The 18,674-nt window shown below is 35.1% G+C and overlaps 1 protein-coding gene across 1 annotated transcript in view; it reads right to left on the bottom strand.

Annotated features, from left to right (window-relative positions):
• The window catches only part of WDPCP (WD repeat containing planar cell polarity effector), a gene marked incomplete at its 3' end in the record, with an annotated part of 364,337 nt that extends 346,102 nt beyond the window's left edge, over positions 1–18,235 (bottom strand). Inside the window, exon 1 of the mRNA XM_057743382.1 lies at positions 18,182–18,235. Within this exon, the coding sequence (XP_057599365.1) occupies positions 18,182–18,196 (15 nt within the window). The remainder of the gene's footprint in view (positions 1–18,181) is intronic.
• Positions 18,236–18,674: the final 439 nt, after the last annotated feature.

Genomic DNA, 18,674 nt, shown 5'->3' with positions numbered 1-18,674 from the left:
GGCAGAGGCAAAATTGGAAGAAATACTAAGAAATTTTCCACAACGATGTAAAACTATAACCTACAGACTCAAGAAGCTTAACAAATCCAAAGCTGGCTTTTAAAAGAAAGAAATATTCATGCCTAGACATATCACAGTGAAACTGCACAAGGCCAAAGACAAAGCCAACATCTCAAAAGCAGTTAGATCGGTTTCAAAGAAGTAACACTTAGACATCTGACTTCAATAGCCACAAGAGGAACCATGTGCTCAAAAAAGATCTGAGACACAAAAAGGAAAAAACAAAAGTGAGAAACACAAGTATGAAACCCTATATTAAATGTATAATAGTAATTTCTTCTGGGGTTTCAAAAAAAAGAGAATCGAAATACAAATCAGGAATAACACATAAGTCAAGAGGTAAGCAAAAGTATTAAAAATTAAAATAACTTAAAAGTTTTAAGGTCCATATATTGTCTGAAAAGGAAACAGAGGTATTAATTAGCCTTAGATCTTGAAAAGTTGGTCTCCACCAGCCCTACTCCCCTCAAGTGACTCATGTTAAGTGACTTCATCTTCCATAATTCTGTTTTATAGGTGAAGCAATTGAGGCTCAGGGGAGGTTGCTGGGCTGGCCCAGAGTCCCTCAGCAGATCATGGTTGGCACCATGATTTTAATCCACATCCACAGCTTTCACTATTCTGCTTGCCTCACTCCTCATGTAGTAAATAGGAAGCTCAGCCTGTGATCTCCTGGGGACCCCATATCTTCCCCAGCCCACTCCAGGCCAACAATTCCCTGGAGGGGGTCTAAAAGAAAAGAAATGAATATATAACTTCCAAACTAGTGGAAGGGAAAAAATGGAATAATAAACATATGATTCCAACAATGAGATATCATTACACACCTATTAGAATGGTGAAAATCCAAAAACACTGACAACACCAAATGTTAGTAAGAATGTGAAGCAATAAGAACTCTCATTTATCACTGGTGGGAATATAGCCACTTTGAAAGACAGTTTGGCAATTTCTTACAAAATAAAATATACTCCTACCATATGATCCAGCAATCACACTCCTTGGTATTTACCCAAACAAAATCAAAACCCTTGTCCACACAAAAATCTGCAAACAGATGTTTATAGCAGCTTTATTCATAATTGCCAAAACTTGGACACAAACAAGATGTCCTACAGGAGATGAATGGATAAACTGTGGTACATCCAGACAATGAAATATTATTCAGCACTAAAAAGAAATGAGCTATCAAGCCATGAAAACATACAGAGGAATCTTAGATGCATATTACTAAGTGAAAGAAGCCAATTTGAAAAAGGCTATATACTGTATAATTCCAACTATACGACACTGTGGAAAAGGCAAAACTATGGAGATAGTTAAAAAAAAGAAGATCAGTGGTTGCCAAGGATTGGAGGAGAGGAGAGGAGGGAAGGGAAGAATGAACAGGCAAAGCACAGAAAATTTTTAGGGTAGTGAAACTATTCTTCATGATACTATAATAGTGGATAAATATTATAATACATTCGTCAAAACACAGAATGGAGGCTTCCCAGGGGTCACAGTGGTTAAGAATCCACCTGCCAATGCAGGGGACACGGGTTCGATCCCTGCTCCAGGAAGATCCCATATGCCGCAGAGCAACTAAGCCCGTGCGCCTAGAGACTAATAATAATAAAAAATAAATTCTTTTAAAAACACAGAATGTAGCAAGAGTGAAGCCTAATGTAATCTAAGGACTTTGGTTGATGATGTGTCAATGTACGACGTTCATAAATTATAACTAATGTACCATTTCAGTAGAGGAGGGGGTGGGTGTGGAGTACTGGGTATATGAGAACTTTCTATACTTTCTGCTCAATTTTGCTATGAACTAAAAGTGCTCTAAAAAATAAAGTGTATCTTTCATTATAAAAACGAGGTCTGAAAGGATCCATGCACCAATGTTCACTGTAGTACTGTTTACAATAGCCAAGACATGGAAGCAATCTAAATGTCTATCGACAGAGGAATAGATAAAGAAGATGTGGCACATACATACAATGGAATATTATTCAGCCATTAAGAAAAAAAAAAGAAACAATGACATTTGCAGCAACATGCATCGACCTAGAGATGGTCATACTGAATAAAGTTAAGTCAGACGGAGAAAGAGAACAGACGGAGAAAGAGAAATATCATATGATATCTTTTATGTGAGGAATCTAAAAAGCAATGATACAAATGAACCTATATACAAAATAGAAGCAGACTCACAGACTTAGGGAATGAATTTATGATTACCAGAGGGGAAGGATGAGGGGAAGGGATAGTCAGGGAGTTTGGGAGCGATATGTACACACTGCTATGTTTAAAATGGATAACCAACAAGGACCTACTGTATAGCACAGGGAACTCTGATCAATGTTATGTGGCAGCCTGGATGGGAGGGGAGTTTGGGAGAGAATGGATACATGGATACTTAAGGGTGAGTCCCTCTGCCCTGTACCTGAAACTATCACATTGTTAATCGGCTATACTCCAATATAAAATAAAAAGTTTTAAAAAAAAGTGTATCTTTTAAAAACACAATCAGTGCAAAAGTAGGCCAGAAAGGAGAGGAAAAGAAATATAAACTAAGAAGAAGCAATAAAAATCACAAAATAAAATGGTAACTACAAATCTGAAAATATAAACAATTATATCAAATGTAAGCAGATTAAGTGCTCCAACTAAAAGGCAGAGATTGTCAGACTGGATAAAGAAAACAAAAAGCAAACATATGATTCTTAAAAGACATACATATAAGATATAAGGACACACAAAAATCCAATATAAGAAGAAGAAAAAAAGATTTATCATGAAAATACTAACCAAAATATGCCTGGTGCAGCATTATCATTAAGCAAAAAGGGAAAAAAGACTATGGCAAAAAGCATTTCAATCATTTCTAGAGATAAAGAGGGTCAATTCATAATGACAGGGGTTAGGTTCACCATAAAAAAAATAATTTATATAATGAGTATACATCCAATAATATAACCTCATAATATATAAAACAAAAATTAACAGAACTAAAAGAAAAAAAGAATAAATCTAATATTTCCTCATTGAACAATCGGAAAAAAGTTAGAATAGATACAGAAGATTTTAAAAACTTAGTAAACTTGTCTCAATGGACATATAGAGAATGCTACACTCAAAAGCTGCTGCCGAATATACACTCTTTCAAATTCAATTTGGAAATTAAAATATCAAATGGGCCAAAACAAATCTTCAGAAATAATAAGCTAGAAATCAAAACAAAAATAGCATTAAAATAAATATCCACGTTAGAAATCAAGAAACATACTTCAAAATAACCATGAAAGAAAGTCAATGGGAAAAAAAGGTTAAGTATTTTCAACTAAACAATAATGAAAATGTCATCTGTGCAAAATATCCACCTAAAGAAGTTAAAAAGAAAAAGAGCTGCAAAGTAGCACTATTCACAGAAGTCAAAATAAACAACCTAAGTGTGTCTAGTGAATGGAAAAGGAAAATGTGATTATACATATACAATGGATTATTATTCAGCCTTAAAAAGGGAAAGTCTGCCATTTGTGACATGGATAAACCTGGAAGACATTATGCTAAGTGTAATAAGCCAGACACGGAAAACAAATATCATATGATCTCACTTATATGTGGAATCTAAAAAAAATGTCAAACTCAAACAGTAAGAATGGTGGTTACCACCAGAGATTAGGTGGTGGGGGAAAGGAGAGATTGATCAAAGAATACAAACTTTCAGTTATAAGATGAATAAGTTTTAGAGACCTATTGTACAGCATGGTGACTACAGTTAACAACCATGTATTACAGACTTGAAATTTTTGCTAAGAGAGCAGATCTCAAGTATTTTCACCACCAAAAAAAAAAAGGCAACTACGGGAGGTGATGGATACATCAATTAGTTTGATTGTGGTAATCATTTCACAAGGTATATATTTATTGAAACATCATGTTGTATACCTTAAATATATACAATTTTTGTCAAAAATAAATTAAAAAATTTAAAGAGCTTCAAAGTAAACTCAAAGTAATAGGAAGAAAAAACAAAAACAGCAGAAATTAAAGAATTCAGAAACAAAATACCATAGAGAAAGTCAACAATACTTTATATTTCAATAGAAGCTGGAAAAAATCACCAGCATAAAAGATGTTTTAAAACCAGATATTCTCATAAATAATTAGGAATTAGAAAGAGAGACATAAGAGCAACCCCATAGTAAAGGCTGCTTATACCCAAGGCTCTGATTTGTTGTTCCAAAAAATAAGGAGGGGAGATCTGAAATATGGCTGTTAATTATGCAGTGAAAATGCACTCTCTCAGTTTTTCTTCTTTCCTGAACTAGCTCCCACTGCCCCCCTCCATGCCACACATTTCTGCAGCACCTTCTGAATCCCTGTCCTGTCCTAAACATCTTCAAATGCACTTACAAGTGCTTTCTCTCCCTCTCTGTCTTCTATAAAATTTGGTTTTGTCATAAACTGATTTCTTTTATATTCTCACGTATGGGTCCTTTCTCTCTACCCCACACCTTCCTAACGAGAACTATGTTTAAGTGTCTCCCACCTTAAGAAGAAAAACAAAAAACCTTTCTCTACTCCCAGTTACCACACTCTCCATTTTTAAAACCAACTCTTGAAAGAGTTTTCTCCACATCCCCCATTTCATACTCACTCGCAACTCCTGCACTCTGGCTTTTATCTCCACCCTCTATGGAACCTGCTTTCTCTAGAGTCACAATATCTCCCTGCTCTGAAAGCTAATGGATCTTTCACAGGCCTTATCTTACTTGAGGTCTCTGCTACTAACCGACACTGTTAACCATACCCTCCTTCTGGAAAGATTATCTTTCCCATGCTCCCCAAATAGTTGACTTCCTAGCTCTCTGACCACTCTTCCTTAAGCACCATTTTTTTCTGCTCATACCAGAATTCTGTCCTTGGTCCTGTTTTCTTCTCACTTCATAGACTATCTCTAGGTGATCTTATCTTCTTCCACAGCTTCACTTTCCATCTACAAAATTACATTTGGCAGTGAATATATGTCAATGCTACTCTCTCACTTCGTCCCAGCTTCCCCTTCGCCCCTCCCCAGGACCTCAAGTCCATTCTCTACATCTGAATCTTTATTCTTGCCCTGTCACTGGGTTCATCAGTACCATTTTTTTAGATTCCATATATATGAGTTAGCATACAGTATTTGTTTTTCTCTTTCTGGCTTACTTCGCTCTGTGTGACAGACTCTAGGTCCATTCACCTCACTACAAATAATTCAATTTCATTCCTTTTTATGGCTGAGTAATATTCCATTGTATATATGTGCCACATCTTTATCCATTTATCTGTTGATGGACATTTAGGTTGCTTCCATGTCCTGGCTATTGTAAATAGTGCTGCAATGAACACTGTGGTACATGTTTCTTTTTGGATTATGGTTTTCTCAGGGTATAGGCCCAGGAGTGGGACTGCTGAGTCATATGGTAGTTCTATTTTCAGTTTCTTAAGGAACCTCCATACTGTTTTCCATAGTGGCTGTACCAATTTACTACAAAATTAAATCTCAAGCATATACCCATAGGAAGGTATGCTCTCTCTCTTCCACCTATTCCAACTCCTTAAATGAGAATTCCTGCATATAACGTTACCAATTAAGGACCAAAATTGAAGCCCTCATCTTTACCAAGCAAACCTGTCCATCTTCTTGTGGTTCCAGTTTTAGTGAATGATACTACCATTCATTTAATTGCTCAAGGCAGAAACTTACATATTGTTCTTTACTTCTCCCTTGTTGCTCACATCTAATCAATTACTATCCACTAAATTCTACTTTATAAATATCTTTTTAAATGATCTAAATCTCTTCTCTAAAATACCAGCATCTATCTTAAGATTTCAAAAACCAACACCCTAAAATTCATTATTTCTTATGTATAATATGAACTTCTCCTAGTTCCATAAGAAAAATTAGGTTAGCTTTCATTTATTTATGCATCATTCAGTACACACTTAAAGCTATGTTTAACTATTTCCCATATTTAAAAAAGGAAAATAAAACAACAAACAACTCTCCTTCTACTCCCAACTACTTCCTCTACACCCAAATGAATAAATTCATCCATTCTCAATTCAGTCATTCAAGATTTCTTGAACATCTGATGTATTCCAGCCACTGTGTTAGGAAATGAAAAACAGGCAGTTTGCCCTAAAGAATTATATAGATTTCTACACACACTCTTTAGTTTAAAAAAAATTAGCATAGGAAAGGCCTATCCAAAAGATCTCACTCCTTCAAAGGAGACGGCTCTAGGATGTCAGATCAAGGGTGACCTTAATGTACTGCAAGTGTAAAAGGAAACATGTGATCCCATAAAAAAAAAACATTCTTAAGTAAGGACAACAGCTAAGTAGAATTCACGCTGACACATGACTTTAACCCAAGTCCCTATGGGATACAGAGGCTTAAGCCACAGAACAAAACCTTTCAGGATAACATACAAAATCAGACTCCTTGAAATACCCCTACCAATATCAATAGAACTGCCACCTATGCGCCCTCAAAACCTAGTCTGCCAGACATTTTATATTTTCCTCTGAGAAGTCTTTAGGCTTCAGAATTACTTAGTTCTAAAGGCTATGATTTCCTATTTTAATTGTTTTCCGCCTCTGAAGGGCCCTGTTCAAATAAGATCCATCTGCATCTTAGCCAGCCAGCCAAAGTAATCAAGTGAGATACAGGAATGCACCCTAGTGGCAAGCCTTATAACTACCTATCGTGCAACTGAGTCCATGCCTTCCACAAGGAGTTATAACTAGACTGATTTTCAACTGAGGAGGTAGAGAGAAATTCAGATTCACCCAAGGGGCTTTGTCAAACTACACCCTGGGGTTGGGGGGGGGGGTGAAGGGGAAGCTGGGACAAAGTGAGAGAGTAGCACAGACAAATATACACTACCAACTGTAAAATAGATAGCTAGTGGGAAGTTGCCATATAACAAAGGGAGATCAACTCAATGACGGGTGATGCCTAGAGGGCCAGGACAGGGAGGGTGGGAGAGAATATGGGGATATATGTATAAATACAGCTGATTGACTTTGGTGTACCTCAAAAACTGGTACAAGAGTGTAAAGCAATTATATTCCAATAAAGAGCTTTAAAAAAATTTTTAATAAAAAATAGAAAATAAAATTAAACAGAAAAATAAATAAATAAAAGACTATTTGGCTTTAAAAAAAAAAAAAAACTACGCCCTAAAGATTACAGTATGAAATATGCATTTACCATTGGATCCAGCAATCCTTCTTCTAAGAATGTCAAAAATACAAAAAGACCTATGCCCAGTGCAATTCACTGCAGCACTACTTATAAAAGCAAAATAACAGAAACAACCCAAATGTCCATCAATATGGAACTGGCTGAATAAACCATGGTACAACTACACAATGGAGTTCTATACAGCTGTGAAAAATAGAAAGTATCTCTATATACTTCTACAGATCTCTAGGATGAAGTGATTAGTGAAAAAAAGCACAGAGTATATAGTATCCTGCTTTTTATCTAACAGATACACACATGTGAATGCTTCTTTTTTTTTAATGGAAGGCTAAACTGAAAAGTAATAAAAATGATTGGGGGGGGGGGTAGGCCAAGCTGGAATGGAAAGAAATGAAAGTGAGATTTCTCTAAATGTATCTCATTTTATAGATTTGATATGGGAATCATGCAATGGTTTACAAAATTATAAAATGAAATTAAATAAAAATGAAAGGGAAAAGTCATCCCCCAAAACCAAAAGCAAGTTCAATCACACCAAGAATTACTTCAAGTGACTTTAAAACATAGCAATCTGCTATTCATCCCTAATGGAATACCCCTAAGGGAGAAAATTGGGAGAAATGCCAAGAAATTACTGTATTTGATAATCATATTGCTAATAGTGATACTGTTATACTAAAACCATATCTGTTTAAGCTCAAGATTAAATAATTATATTGATATCACTTATAACCAAAATTATCAGTAAAATCAAAGTGAAAACCCTGTATCACTGAATTTGAATCACAATTATCAGTATGAACTCATGATACATTTTCTCCTAAAGAAAATACATATTTACTATCTCTATCCACTAAGAAGGCCTAGAAGAAATGACCAATCCAATAATGGGCACTCCTAATGCCCAAACTGTGGCCTCTAATACATTTCCCAAAAAGACAGGGCTCCTTGGAGAAAAAGTGGGTTCCAGGTCTGGAATAGGAAATGTATAAGATAAGCCTCAAACACCTTGCCATACTAAAAATACAAAGAAGCTCTCAAAGACAAGTGGGATTGTGTCAAAAGGACCCAGGAGCCAATCTGAAGGGACTAACATTTTGGGAAACAGCTGGATTATCTCCTAAAATTGAACATTCATATCCCATATGGCCCAGCATTTCTACTTACAGGTATGCATTCCCCAAAACATGTACAAGAGAAGAAATGTACAAGAATGTATACTTGGTTGTATTCGATTGCTTCAGAATACCAAAAAACTGGAAACAAACAACCCAAATGTCTGTCAACAGGAGAATAAAGGAATACATTACAGAATATTCAAAGAGAAGACTGTACAGCAGTTGAAACAAATGAACCACAGTGACATGCAAGAATATGAATGAACCTTAGCAATATAACATTAAGATGTGGGTTACTGTCAAAAGTTATTGGGGTGTTTTTGCCCCCCCAACAATGAGTTTACAGATGCCTATTACTTTTCAAAAATAATTAACAGTAGAAAGAGAAAAAAGAAGTTTCTCATGCTAAAAGTTTTAGATATTTAAAAAATCTGGTCAAAAATATAACTACTATAGTGGCAATGAATACTGGCCACACTAATCTTCGGTAACATTAAAGCAATTAAGGCCCAAAATATTTTAAAAGCAAAACACTGGCATAATGTTTTGGTTTTCAAAAACCAAATACACACATGTAAATTATTTGTTCAAAAAAAGTCACCCATTTGAAAAAGTAATGAATATTTTTTATAATCTAAATTTCTAGTTGCCCTTTTTTAACCTATCCCCAATGTATTCTTTCTTTCTTAACTCGTTACTCTAGTATACACCTAAGCATGAGTACTTTGCTTTCTTTACAACATTTTATATTCTGTACTCTATTAAAAAGACAAGTACTATATTATATTACCTAAAGAAAGTTGTAAAAATTTCTTCCATCGATATCACATTTAATCTGCATTTGGGCATTCTTTTTTTTTTTTTTTTGGGGGGGGGTACACCAAGTTCAATCATGTTTTTATACACATATCCCCGTATTCCCTCCCTTCCTTGACTCCCCCCCTCGAGTCCCCCCCATCCTCCCCGCCCCAGTCCTCTAAGTCATCTTCCATCCTCGAGTTGAACTCCCTTTGTTATACAACAACTTCCCACTATCTATTTTACAGTTGGTAGTATATATATGTCTGTGCTACTCTCTCGCTTCGTCTCAGTTTCCCCTTCACCCCCCGCCCCCTCCCATACCTTGAGTTCTCCAGTCCATTCTCTGTATCTGCATCCTTGTTCTTGTCACTGAGTTCATCAGTACTGTTTTTAGATTTCGTATATGTGAGTTAGCATACAATATTTGTCCTTCTCTTTCTGACTTACTTCACTCTGTATGACATTGTAGTTCTATCCACCTCATTACATATAGCTCCATCTCATCCCTTTTTATAGCTGAGTAATATTCCATTGTGTATATATGCCACATCTTCTTTATCCATTCATTTGTTGATGGGCATTTAGGTTGCTTCCATGTCCTGGCTATTGTAAATAGTGCTGCAATAAACATTATGGTACAAGTTTCTTTCTGGATTATGGTTTTCTTTGGGTATATGCCCAGGAGTGGGATTACTGGATCATATGGTAGTTCTATTTGTAGTTTTTTAAGGAACCTCCAAATTGTTTTCCATAGTGGCTGTACCAACTTACATTCCCACCAACAGTGCAGGAGAGTTCCCCTTTCTCCACACCCTCTCCAACATTTGTTGTTTCCCGATTTTGTGATGATGGCCATTCTGATCGGTGTGAGGTGATACCTCATTGTGGCTTTGACTTGCATTTCTCTGATGATTAGTGATGTTGAGCATTTTTTCATGTGTTTGTTGGCCATCTGCATGTCTTCTTTGGAGAAATGTCTCTTTAGGTCGTCTGCCCATTTGTGGATTGGGTTATTTGCTTTTTTGGTATTAAGCTGCATGAGCTGCTTGTATATTTTGGAGGTTAATCCTTTGTCCATTGTTTCATAGGCAATTATTTTTTCCCATTCTGAGGGTTGCCTTTTAGTCTTGTTTATGGTTTCTTTCGCTGTGCAAAAGCTTTTAAGTTTCATGAGGTCCCATTTGTTTATTCTTGATTTTATTTCCATGATTGGGCATTCTTAAAGTGAACAAAATGTTAAGAAATGATAACTTCCTTTTTATTAAAGATAATTTTCTCTATTCTCTTTTGTGCTGTTATTTCCAGTTATTCCCAGAGGAAAAAATACACTTACTCCAATTCATTTTTTTAAACCATTTTAATTATCAACAAATTCCAGGAAACAATAATAAAATGCCAATTTTAAAAGATCTATATCCATAATAGGTACTAAATGCTTACAGAATAACTGTGTACATTAAAAAGTAATTCAACAACAACAACACAACAACTAGATGCTCTTAAGATGATTGTGAGGTATAAATATAACATGTCCTCTTTGGGTGTTTACCAAATTAGTTGAGAAGACACAATGTACAGACACAAACAGTAAAACAAACATGCGGGGACTTCCCTGGTGACGCAGAGGTTAAGAATCGACCTGCCAGTGCAGGGGACACAGGCTCGATCCCTGGTTTGGGAAGATCCCACGTGCCGCGGAGCAAAAAGCCTGTGCACCGCAACTACTAAGCCTGCGCTCTAGAGCCTAGGAGCCACGACTACTGAGCCCACGTGCCGCAGCTACTGAAGCCCGCAGCCTAGAGTCGGTGTCCACAACAAGAGAAGCCACCACAAGGAGAAGCCTGCACAGTGCAATGAAGAGTAACCCCTGCTCTCTGCAACTAGAGAAAGCCCGCGCACAGCAAAAGAGACCCAACACAGCCAATAAATAAATAAATAAATAAATAAATAAATAAATAAATAATTTTTTTAATGCAGAAGATTTAACAGTAAATATATGATTAAATGTCAAAGAAAAGGCTTCGACAAACAAGCTATAAGATTTCTTAATACAGAGAAATCACCATAGAACAACAGTGATTAGAAATAGCTTCCAGGAAGAAATGGAACCCACAATGTATTTTGTCAGATGAGTAGCAAACATTCAGAAAAGAATAGAAGTGAGAAAACCAAATATAATTAGGGCCAAAGATTTTTTTTTCCAGGATAAAAAAAATAAGAGTGTGTTCTCAAGATGATTTCTTCAGGGTAGAAAAGTTAAGGAAAGTTAGAAACATAGGTTACCACTAAACTACAGATGACCATGAATACCAAACTATCAAATGAAATTTAACCTGTTTGGATCTGATGGCACTGAAATGAAAGCATCCAACAGACTTTCACTGACACTTGAGGGAAGCAATGAATATTTTAAAAGCTTCCGGTTCCCCTAAACACCAAAGAGGGGAAGAATGGATATAAAAATATGCTTGATTTAACTTTACCAGCTTTTCCAAACTAACAACAAAAGCACAGATGAATAATGTGAACACTTCAACTGTCAAATTCTACTTATGAAATATCACACTACTTTTTCTTTTGTTCTCTTTAAAGATTAAACGTTTATCTCAAGGTTGGGGGAAGTATCTCCCCCCATCTTGGTACATGTCAGAGCCAGTTATTTTTGCAGCTTTGAAGTTTCTTCAAGGTCTGTCATTTCTTTAGGTCAGGGGATGAATGCCTAGGGTGCTATGTCCTTGAGGATGCTATTTTTCCCTAATGCACCCCTGTTTAGAAATGATTTATGCACTGTGGAGTATAGGGTATTTTAAGATTTAAAAAAAAAATCAAAAGTCCCATGTCAACCTTCATATATTCAAGGCATAATTTTCCATTCATCTATTTTGTACACATATTCAAAGTCATTTTTACATCAATCTGATCATTTTAAAAAAAACTTTTTTCTCAAGAAATAGAGCATCCAATGTGAACTGGGTCATTGGTAGTCAACTTTAGAAGAGGACTTTTTTTAAAAACTGTATTGCGAAACAACTTAAAACTAATAGAAAAGCTGCAAGAAGAATACAAAGAACTCTTACAGCTTTCCCTATGCTTAGCACTTTATCTCATACAACTTACATTCTCATACACAAATTTTTTCTGAACATTTGAAAATATTTTGCAGACATGATGTTCCATTACCCCTTAACACTTCAGTATATACTCCCTAAAACCAAGGATACTGTCCTATATCCACAGTACAATCACCGAAATCAATATCAATACAATTTTACCATTTAAACCAGAGACCCAATTCAAATTTCATCAACTGTCCCAACAATGATCAGGATCCAATACAGGATTATGTTTTGCATTTCACTGTCACGTCTCTTTGGTCCCCTTCAATCTGGAACACCTCCTCTGCCTTTCCTTGTCTTTCATGACCTTGACATTTCTAAAGCATGAATGTTAGTTATTTTATAGAATGTCCCCCAACTGAAGTTTTTCTGATGTTCCTTTGTGATGAGATGTGGCCTAAGCATTTTTTCGCAAGATACCATAAATTTGAGGCTGTGTTGTTCTAGGTTCATTATATCAGAGGCATACAACATTGACTTGTCCTCTTACTAAGGTTGGTAAATTCTATCATTTGTTCTATCATTTGGTTAAAATAATACTTGCCATGATTTCCCTCAGTAAAGTTAGTATTTTGTACTTATTAAAAAGTAATTAATAAGAATTTATAGGGAGATATCTGAAACTGCAAAAATCATGCTTCTCATAAAAATTTCACTCACTAGTTACAGTATCCATTAATGATTTTGCCTAAATCAATATATTACTATGAGGGCTGCCAAAGGTGATTTTCTAATTCCAACATTTATTTAGATTTATTAGCTGGCATTCTACTGTAAGGTAGAGTCTTCCCTTCAACCCCATTTATTTATTTATTCACTTATTTATATCAGTATATACTCATAGATTTCCATTTATTCAATGAGTTAAATCTATTATTATTTATTTGATGTTCAAAATGTTACTGATTTGATTGGTAGAGCTTCTTCAAGTTGGCTTGTGTTTACTTTTGACTTGGTTTTATCATTCCCTCACCACTTCATTGCTTTCTAGCACAAGCCATGTACCTAAGGAGACCTGATTGCTTTTAGCGCTGAATAACATTTAGAAGCCAAGGTCTGGGCACAAGTATGCTCACTGTTACTAGACTGTCACTGTTTCTAGGCCCTCTCAGGGGTCAGAGCCAGGCAACATTTGTAGGTATATACACAAATACACACATATGCATCTATACACACAGCCCACAGCTGGTTCGGTGATTAAAAGAACTGTATTTGTAATTCTAGTCTTAAGATCATCCAAAGAAAAAGGTTTTGCTGCATATATAATAGTTTTGACATGCCCTCACAAAAATGCCTAATGGAGATAGAACAGGTGATGGAAGGGAGCAAGCAAGATGACCTCCTCCACTGATCCACTAGTCTGAGAAAGTGTCACGCAAAAATTGTCATGCAAGTCACTTTGCTGTACAGTAGAAATTAACACATTATAAACTGTACTTCAATAAAATTAAAATAAATGGCATGCACACAATGCATAATGACAGGTACTTTTGTCCTTTTGAAAATGGTATAATTTACTAGAATAATCACTGCAATGTGGAAATGAAAAAATTCTAAAACACTACTGACTGAGATTTATCTTACTGATTATAGAGTCTTCAAAAAGAAAGGATCAAAAGACACAAAAGGCCATATATTGTATAATTCCATTTATATGAAATGTACAAACTGGACAAATCCATGGAAACAAAAAGATTAGCTGCCAGGGGCTGGAGGGAGGGAGAAACGGGGAGTGACTACTAATGCACATGGGATTTCTTTTGGGGATGATAAAAATGTTCTAAATTAGACAGTGCTGATGGTTGCAAACTTTTTAAGTATATTAAAGCCCACTGAATTCTATACCTTAAAATGGCAAATTTTACGGTATGTGGATTATATCTCAATAAAAAAGAGAGGACCAATAGTTCAAGACTTCCTAATCGCACACCAAATGTTAACCTTTGAGGATTCTTGTGTTGCCAAACTTCCTGAGGCTTTTCTGTACACTAAACACAGCAACTCATATGTGATAAATAATACTGTCACTTAAATGAAAAAGTGCTTCATCAGAAAAGGTCAACCTGCCAAGAATTACAATTGGAATTTTCAATTTTTCACTTCATTAGTTGACAGAAGTCTAACTTAGCACAGTAATCTTTTCACAGCATTTGGACAGGTAGGCATGCTTTGGAGTTTCACTATTAGACTTCTGTAGCCTGTAGTTTGGGGAATATTTTATTCAGCAGATGTGCAGTGTATATTTTGGGGACTCTATGCCAACACTGTCTCCATTTTGCCCACAATCTCTGCCTTGCTGGCATCTCCCAGATCTAGGCTTGCTGTAAACTAAGCCCAGTGTCCTTAACTTTTTCATCCAATTGTGAGCCAAATGTCTGGGGGAGCCTCCTTCTTATAACAGGAAGTGAATTTTCTTTTTACTGTCATTGTGAACTTGATTTCAGCTAACCAAGGGCAGTTAACTTTTCCTTCAATACTTGCCATCTTCAATCAAAAGGACCAAAAAAAAATTTAATTATTCAAAATCCACAAAAATATATGAGTATAAAAAAAATTTAATTAAACTTTCAAATGATTTTTTCCCAAGTCTGTAGCATTTATACTTCTAAAGTCATTAAAGTTTAAAACTGCACTTTTAAGACTTTGGGGACACTCTTATCTTACATAAAATATCAAATTTAGCCACAGTCATATAGGAATATTTAGTCATTTAGGATACTCAGAAGACCATAACCAACACAATAATTTGCACCCCCTAAAGAGAGCGATGACTTTATTTTCCAAAAAACAAACATAAGTAATAATTGCTGGGGTAGAAAACCAAGCACAAACAAGCAAGGACCAAATTAAGGATGACCTAACAGATCATTTTTAAATCTAAAAGTTAAATGGGAGGCATCCTGTGATGCTAAAAGACCTGGGTTAATAGTTACCATTCAGAAGAATCCATTAAAAAAAAAAAAAAAAACCTGGAGAAGTGGCTTAAGATTAGAAAACTTCCATTGAGACATACAATGCTGAAGTGGCAGGACATTAGATTTGGTGATTCTGAAAATTATACGCCCACAAATCTTAATTTTACCTCTAAAAAAGTAAAGGGAAAAAATAAAATATATTTTTAAAAGTAGGATAGTGGGAAACACTTTTTTTTAATAGCCTGATCAAGGAACAAAAGAGAAAGGTTACAAAGTCTTTCAAGTTTCATATAAAACATACCTACTAGGTGGTTCATATAAAACATACCTATTAGGTTTATAATTTCACTTCTAAGCCTTATTAGTGGATAAGAACTTCCCAAAGGGAAATAATAAATATTGTTTTTAGGAACTGTTTCTAAATTAGCTAAGTATTTTCAGCCAAGACATATACGACTGGCTGAAGCCACCATGACCATCAAATATCTACTAAAGCAAAAAGGAAATAACCCCCTAGTCAAGGGCCCCGTTAAGAGTAGGCAAAACAATCAAAGAGTATAGTGTATTTGTGTAAATACAGACCAAAAAGACAAGACTACTTCTGTCTAGAATGACAAAAGTAAAATAGGATAGCATTTATCCTAAAGCTTGAAATCCATGAACAGGCTGAGATTGGAATGATTATCAAATACCAGAATATTAGAATTAAAAATTGCAACCCTCAAATCTTATAAATTGTTTTAAGATCCCCCAGAAAAAATTGGTCCTGTATTTTTTTTAAATGAGCAGAAACCTATGAACATATTATAAATACATGACTGAAAATACAACAAGGTTCAATAAGAATTTGAATAAATGTATGGATGACTGCTGGTTGTAGAACCAATAAAAAATAGTCTAGAAGACATAAACATTGAAAATACATAGTAAATATTTTAAATAACCTCAGAAAGTTAAAAAAATTCAAACCCTACAGGATATGAATTTTAGTAAGACATCTACAAGCCACTGAGGAAAATAAGGTGTCAGTGGTTCAACACTGTGCCAACATTCGATTCATTTCTGAATCATTCATTGTGCCTAACTAGTGCCTTGCTCACTGTAAAAATCTCGAAGATTTAATAAATTAATAATAATATTGTTAGGTATTCTAAAAAGCAAGCAGGAAATCAGTAATATCTAACCAGCAATCCCGCATTAATTAAGCATCTATTTTTAAAAAGCACTAAATTCTATTACAGGTTATACAACTAAACAGAAAACTTGTAAAACTAATCATGTTGAATAAAAAACTAAAACACAATTTAAAAGTTAGCAAAGGAGGTTGAAAAAGCAAAAGCCTGAGTTATCTTTGACACCCCCCTCTCTTTCCCCACCCATAGGTACCGGTAATGAATGTATACACCACCATCTAGCACTGTCTATTCTATATCCTAAATATTACTGGATGTCTAGTTCTCTCCATGTCACTGCCACCAGCATCTGACATCTCTACAACTTTTTATGGACTCTCCAACTAATCTGTATTCAGTATCATCTCTATGCTGCAGGCAGGTCCTTTAAGATATAAAATAGATCCTGCCTCCCTCCATATTTTAGCAAAACATGATTATCTCATTGACTTGATGCAAACATTACAAATGTGAACTTACAAAAACATCTGTGAAAGTAAAATATCATGTTTGTTTTCTATATTGAAATATGAAATTTTAACTTAGAATAAAGGTTCTTTGCTCTTTAACAAAAAAAAAAAAAGTTTAAAAACATAACTATGTCATGTATCACCCAACAGAAATGGCAGTGGACATTATGAACATGATACACACAAGGCATTCAATAAATGTTTATGTTCTTCCCACCAAAGAGGAGCCTGATTTTTCCGTCTTCCCCCATAGTTCTTTCTTTCAGATATACTAAAAGAGAAGCCATGAGAGTAAAGGGAGGGGTAAGGGACAAAATTAAGTCAAAGGATGGAGAATTTGAGATAGCAATTATCTGCCCCAGGGATTGACCAGGGAGGTACATCTGGGCAGATGATCATTAACAAGTTTACACAGGAGAAAGTGAAGCGTGTGTATTAATATAAGGAAGACAAAATGCCAAGAACATTAGAAATGGAAATTGAAGTTTTCTCATATTTCATATTTTTAACAAATACTTTACCTTTTATTTAGTTTTATTCATATTATTTATTATTTGCGATATGCTGGTCATGAGGCTTAATTAAGGTTTCACTTTCTGAGGAAGTATAATACAGTAGTTAGGGGCACAAGACCTAAAGTCAGGCACCCTGGGTTCAAATCTTGGCTTGGCTACTTACTAGCTATGAAACCTTAGGCAAATTACTTAACGCCACCATGCCTCACTTTCCTCATGGTATAAAGGAATTAATAATAGCAACTATCCAATTAAGTTGTAATGAATAAATGGATAATACATGTAAAGAGTGCAACTCAATGCTTGACACACAGCACTCAATAAATGTTGGCTATTATAATTATCATTTACCAGAGAGTTTCTGCATTATTTCAGTACTTTTTATAGGCTACTGGTATTTTCTACTCCACCATTTAAAAATTATCTGATATCTGAATATATAATTACCTAAATAAATTTGTAACTCTTTGAAATTCGGATTTGGCTGCATGCCAGCATACTGAAAACTGCTGACCTCATATTTTAGCAACACTTCATTGGTTGATCTGGGAATAACAATATACATTCTCAATTTTTCCGTCTACTGAAAGTTAATATTGTACCACTTCATATAAAATGCAGAAATCTTGCAATTGCCTTTCCTCAATATTATGCTACAATCATTGTATGTATTACATTTACTCATGCTATAAACATCACAACACAATGTTACAATTTTCACCTTAAAGTCATATGTGTTTTAAAGAAATTGGGGAATATAAATATATTTACCAACATATTTCCCATTTCTGGTGCTCTTCGTTCCTCTGACGATCCAAATTTCCATCTGGTATCATTTCCCTTCAGTCTGAAGAACTCCCTTTAGCATTTCTTGTAGCGCAGGTCTGCTGGCAACAAAATCTCATTTTCGTTTATGCAGTGTTATTCTCTCTTTCCAAGTGTTGACTCTTCTTCAATTTCTGCCTGCTATGGTCACTCTCCAGTGCTTTCAGAGAGCTGTGGAGGTTTTGTATTTTGTCCAGAATTTATAATGTTTTTCTGCAGGAGGATTAGTTCAATACGAGCTACTCCACTATTACTAGAAGCAACTCATATTTTAAGATGCCAGAAAAGTTTTAAACACTCAAAGGATATTCTTGGACATGTGACCATAGGTAAAAGACAGATTACAACACTTCAAAATGATATAGTCATAGTTATCATTATTATTCCATAAATTGACTCGTGTTCTATTATGCTATAATTCAGCGACCTAAATTATTGC

The sequence above is a fragment of the Hippopotamus amphibius genome, chromosome 7 (genome assembly GCF_030028045.1).
Source record: "Hippopotamus amphibius kiboko isolate mHipAmp2 chromosome 7, mHipAmp2.hap2, whole genome shotgun sequence".
Taxonomy (NCBI): domain Eukaryota; kingdom Metazoa; phylum Chordata; class Mammalia; order Artiodactyla; family Hippopotamidae; genus Hippopotamus; species Hippopotamus amphibius.
The sequence above is the reverse complement of the archived record's forward strand: the minus strand, read 5'-3'. Positions and strand labels throughout refer to the sequence as shown.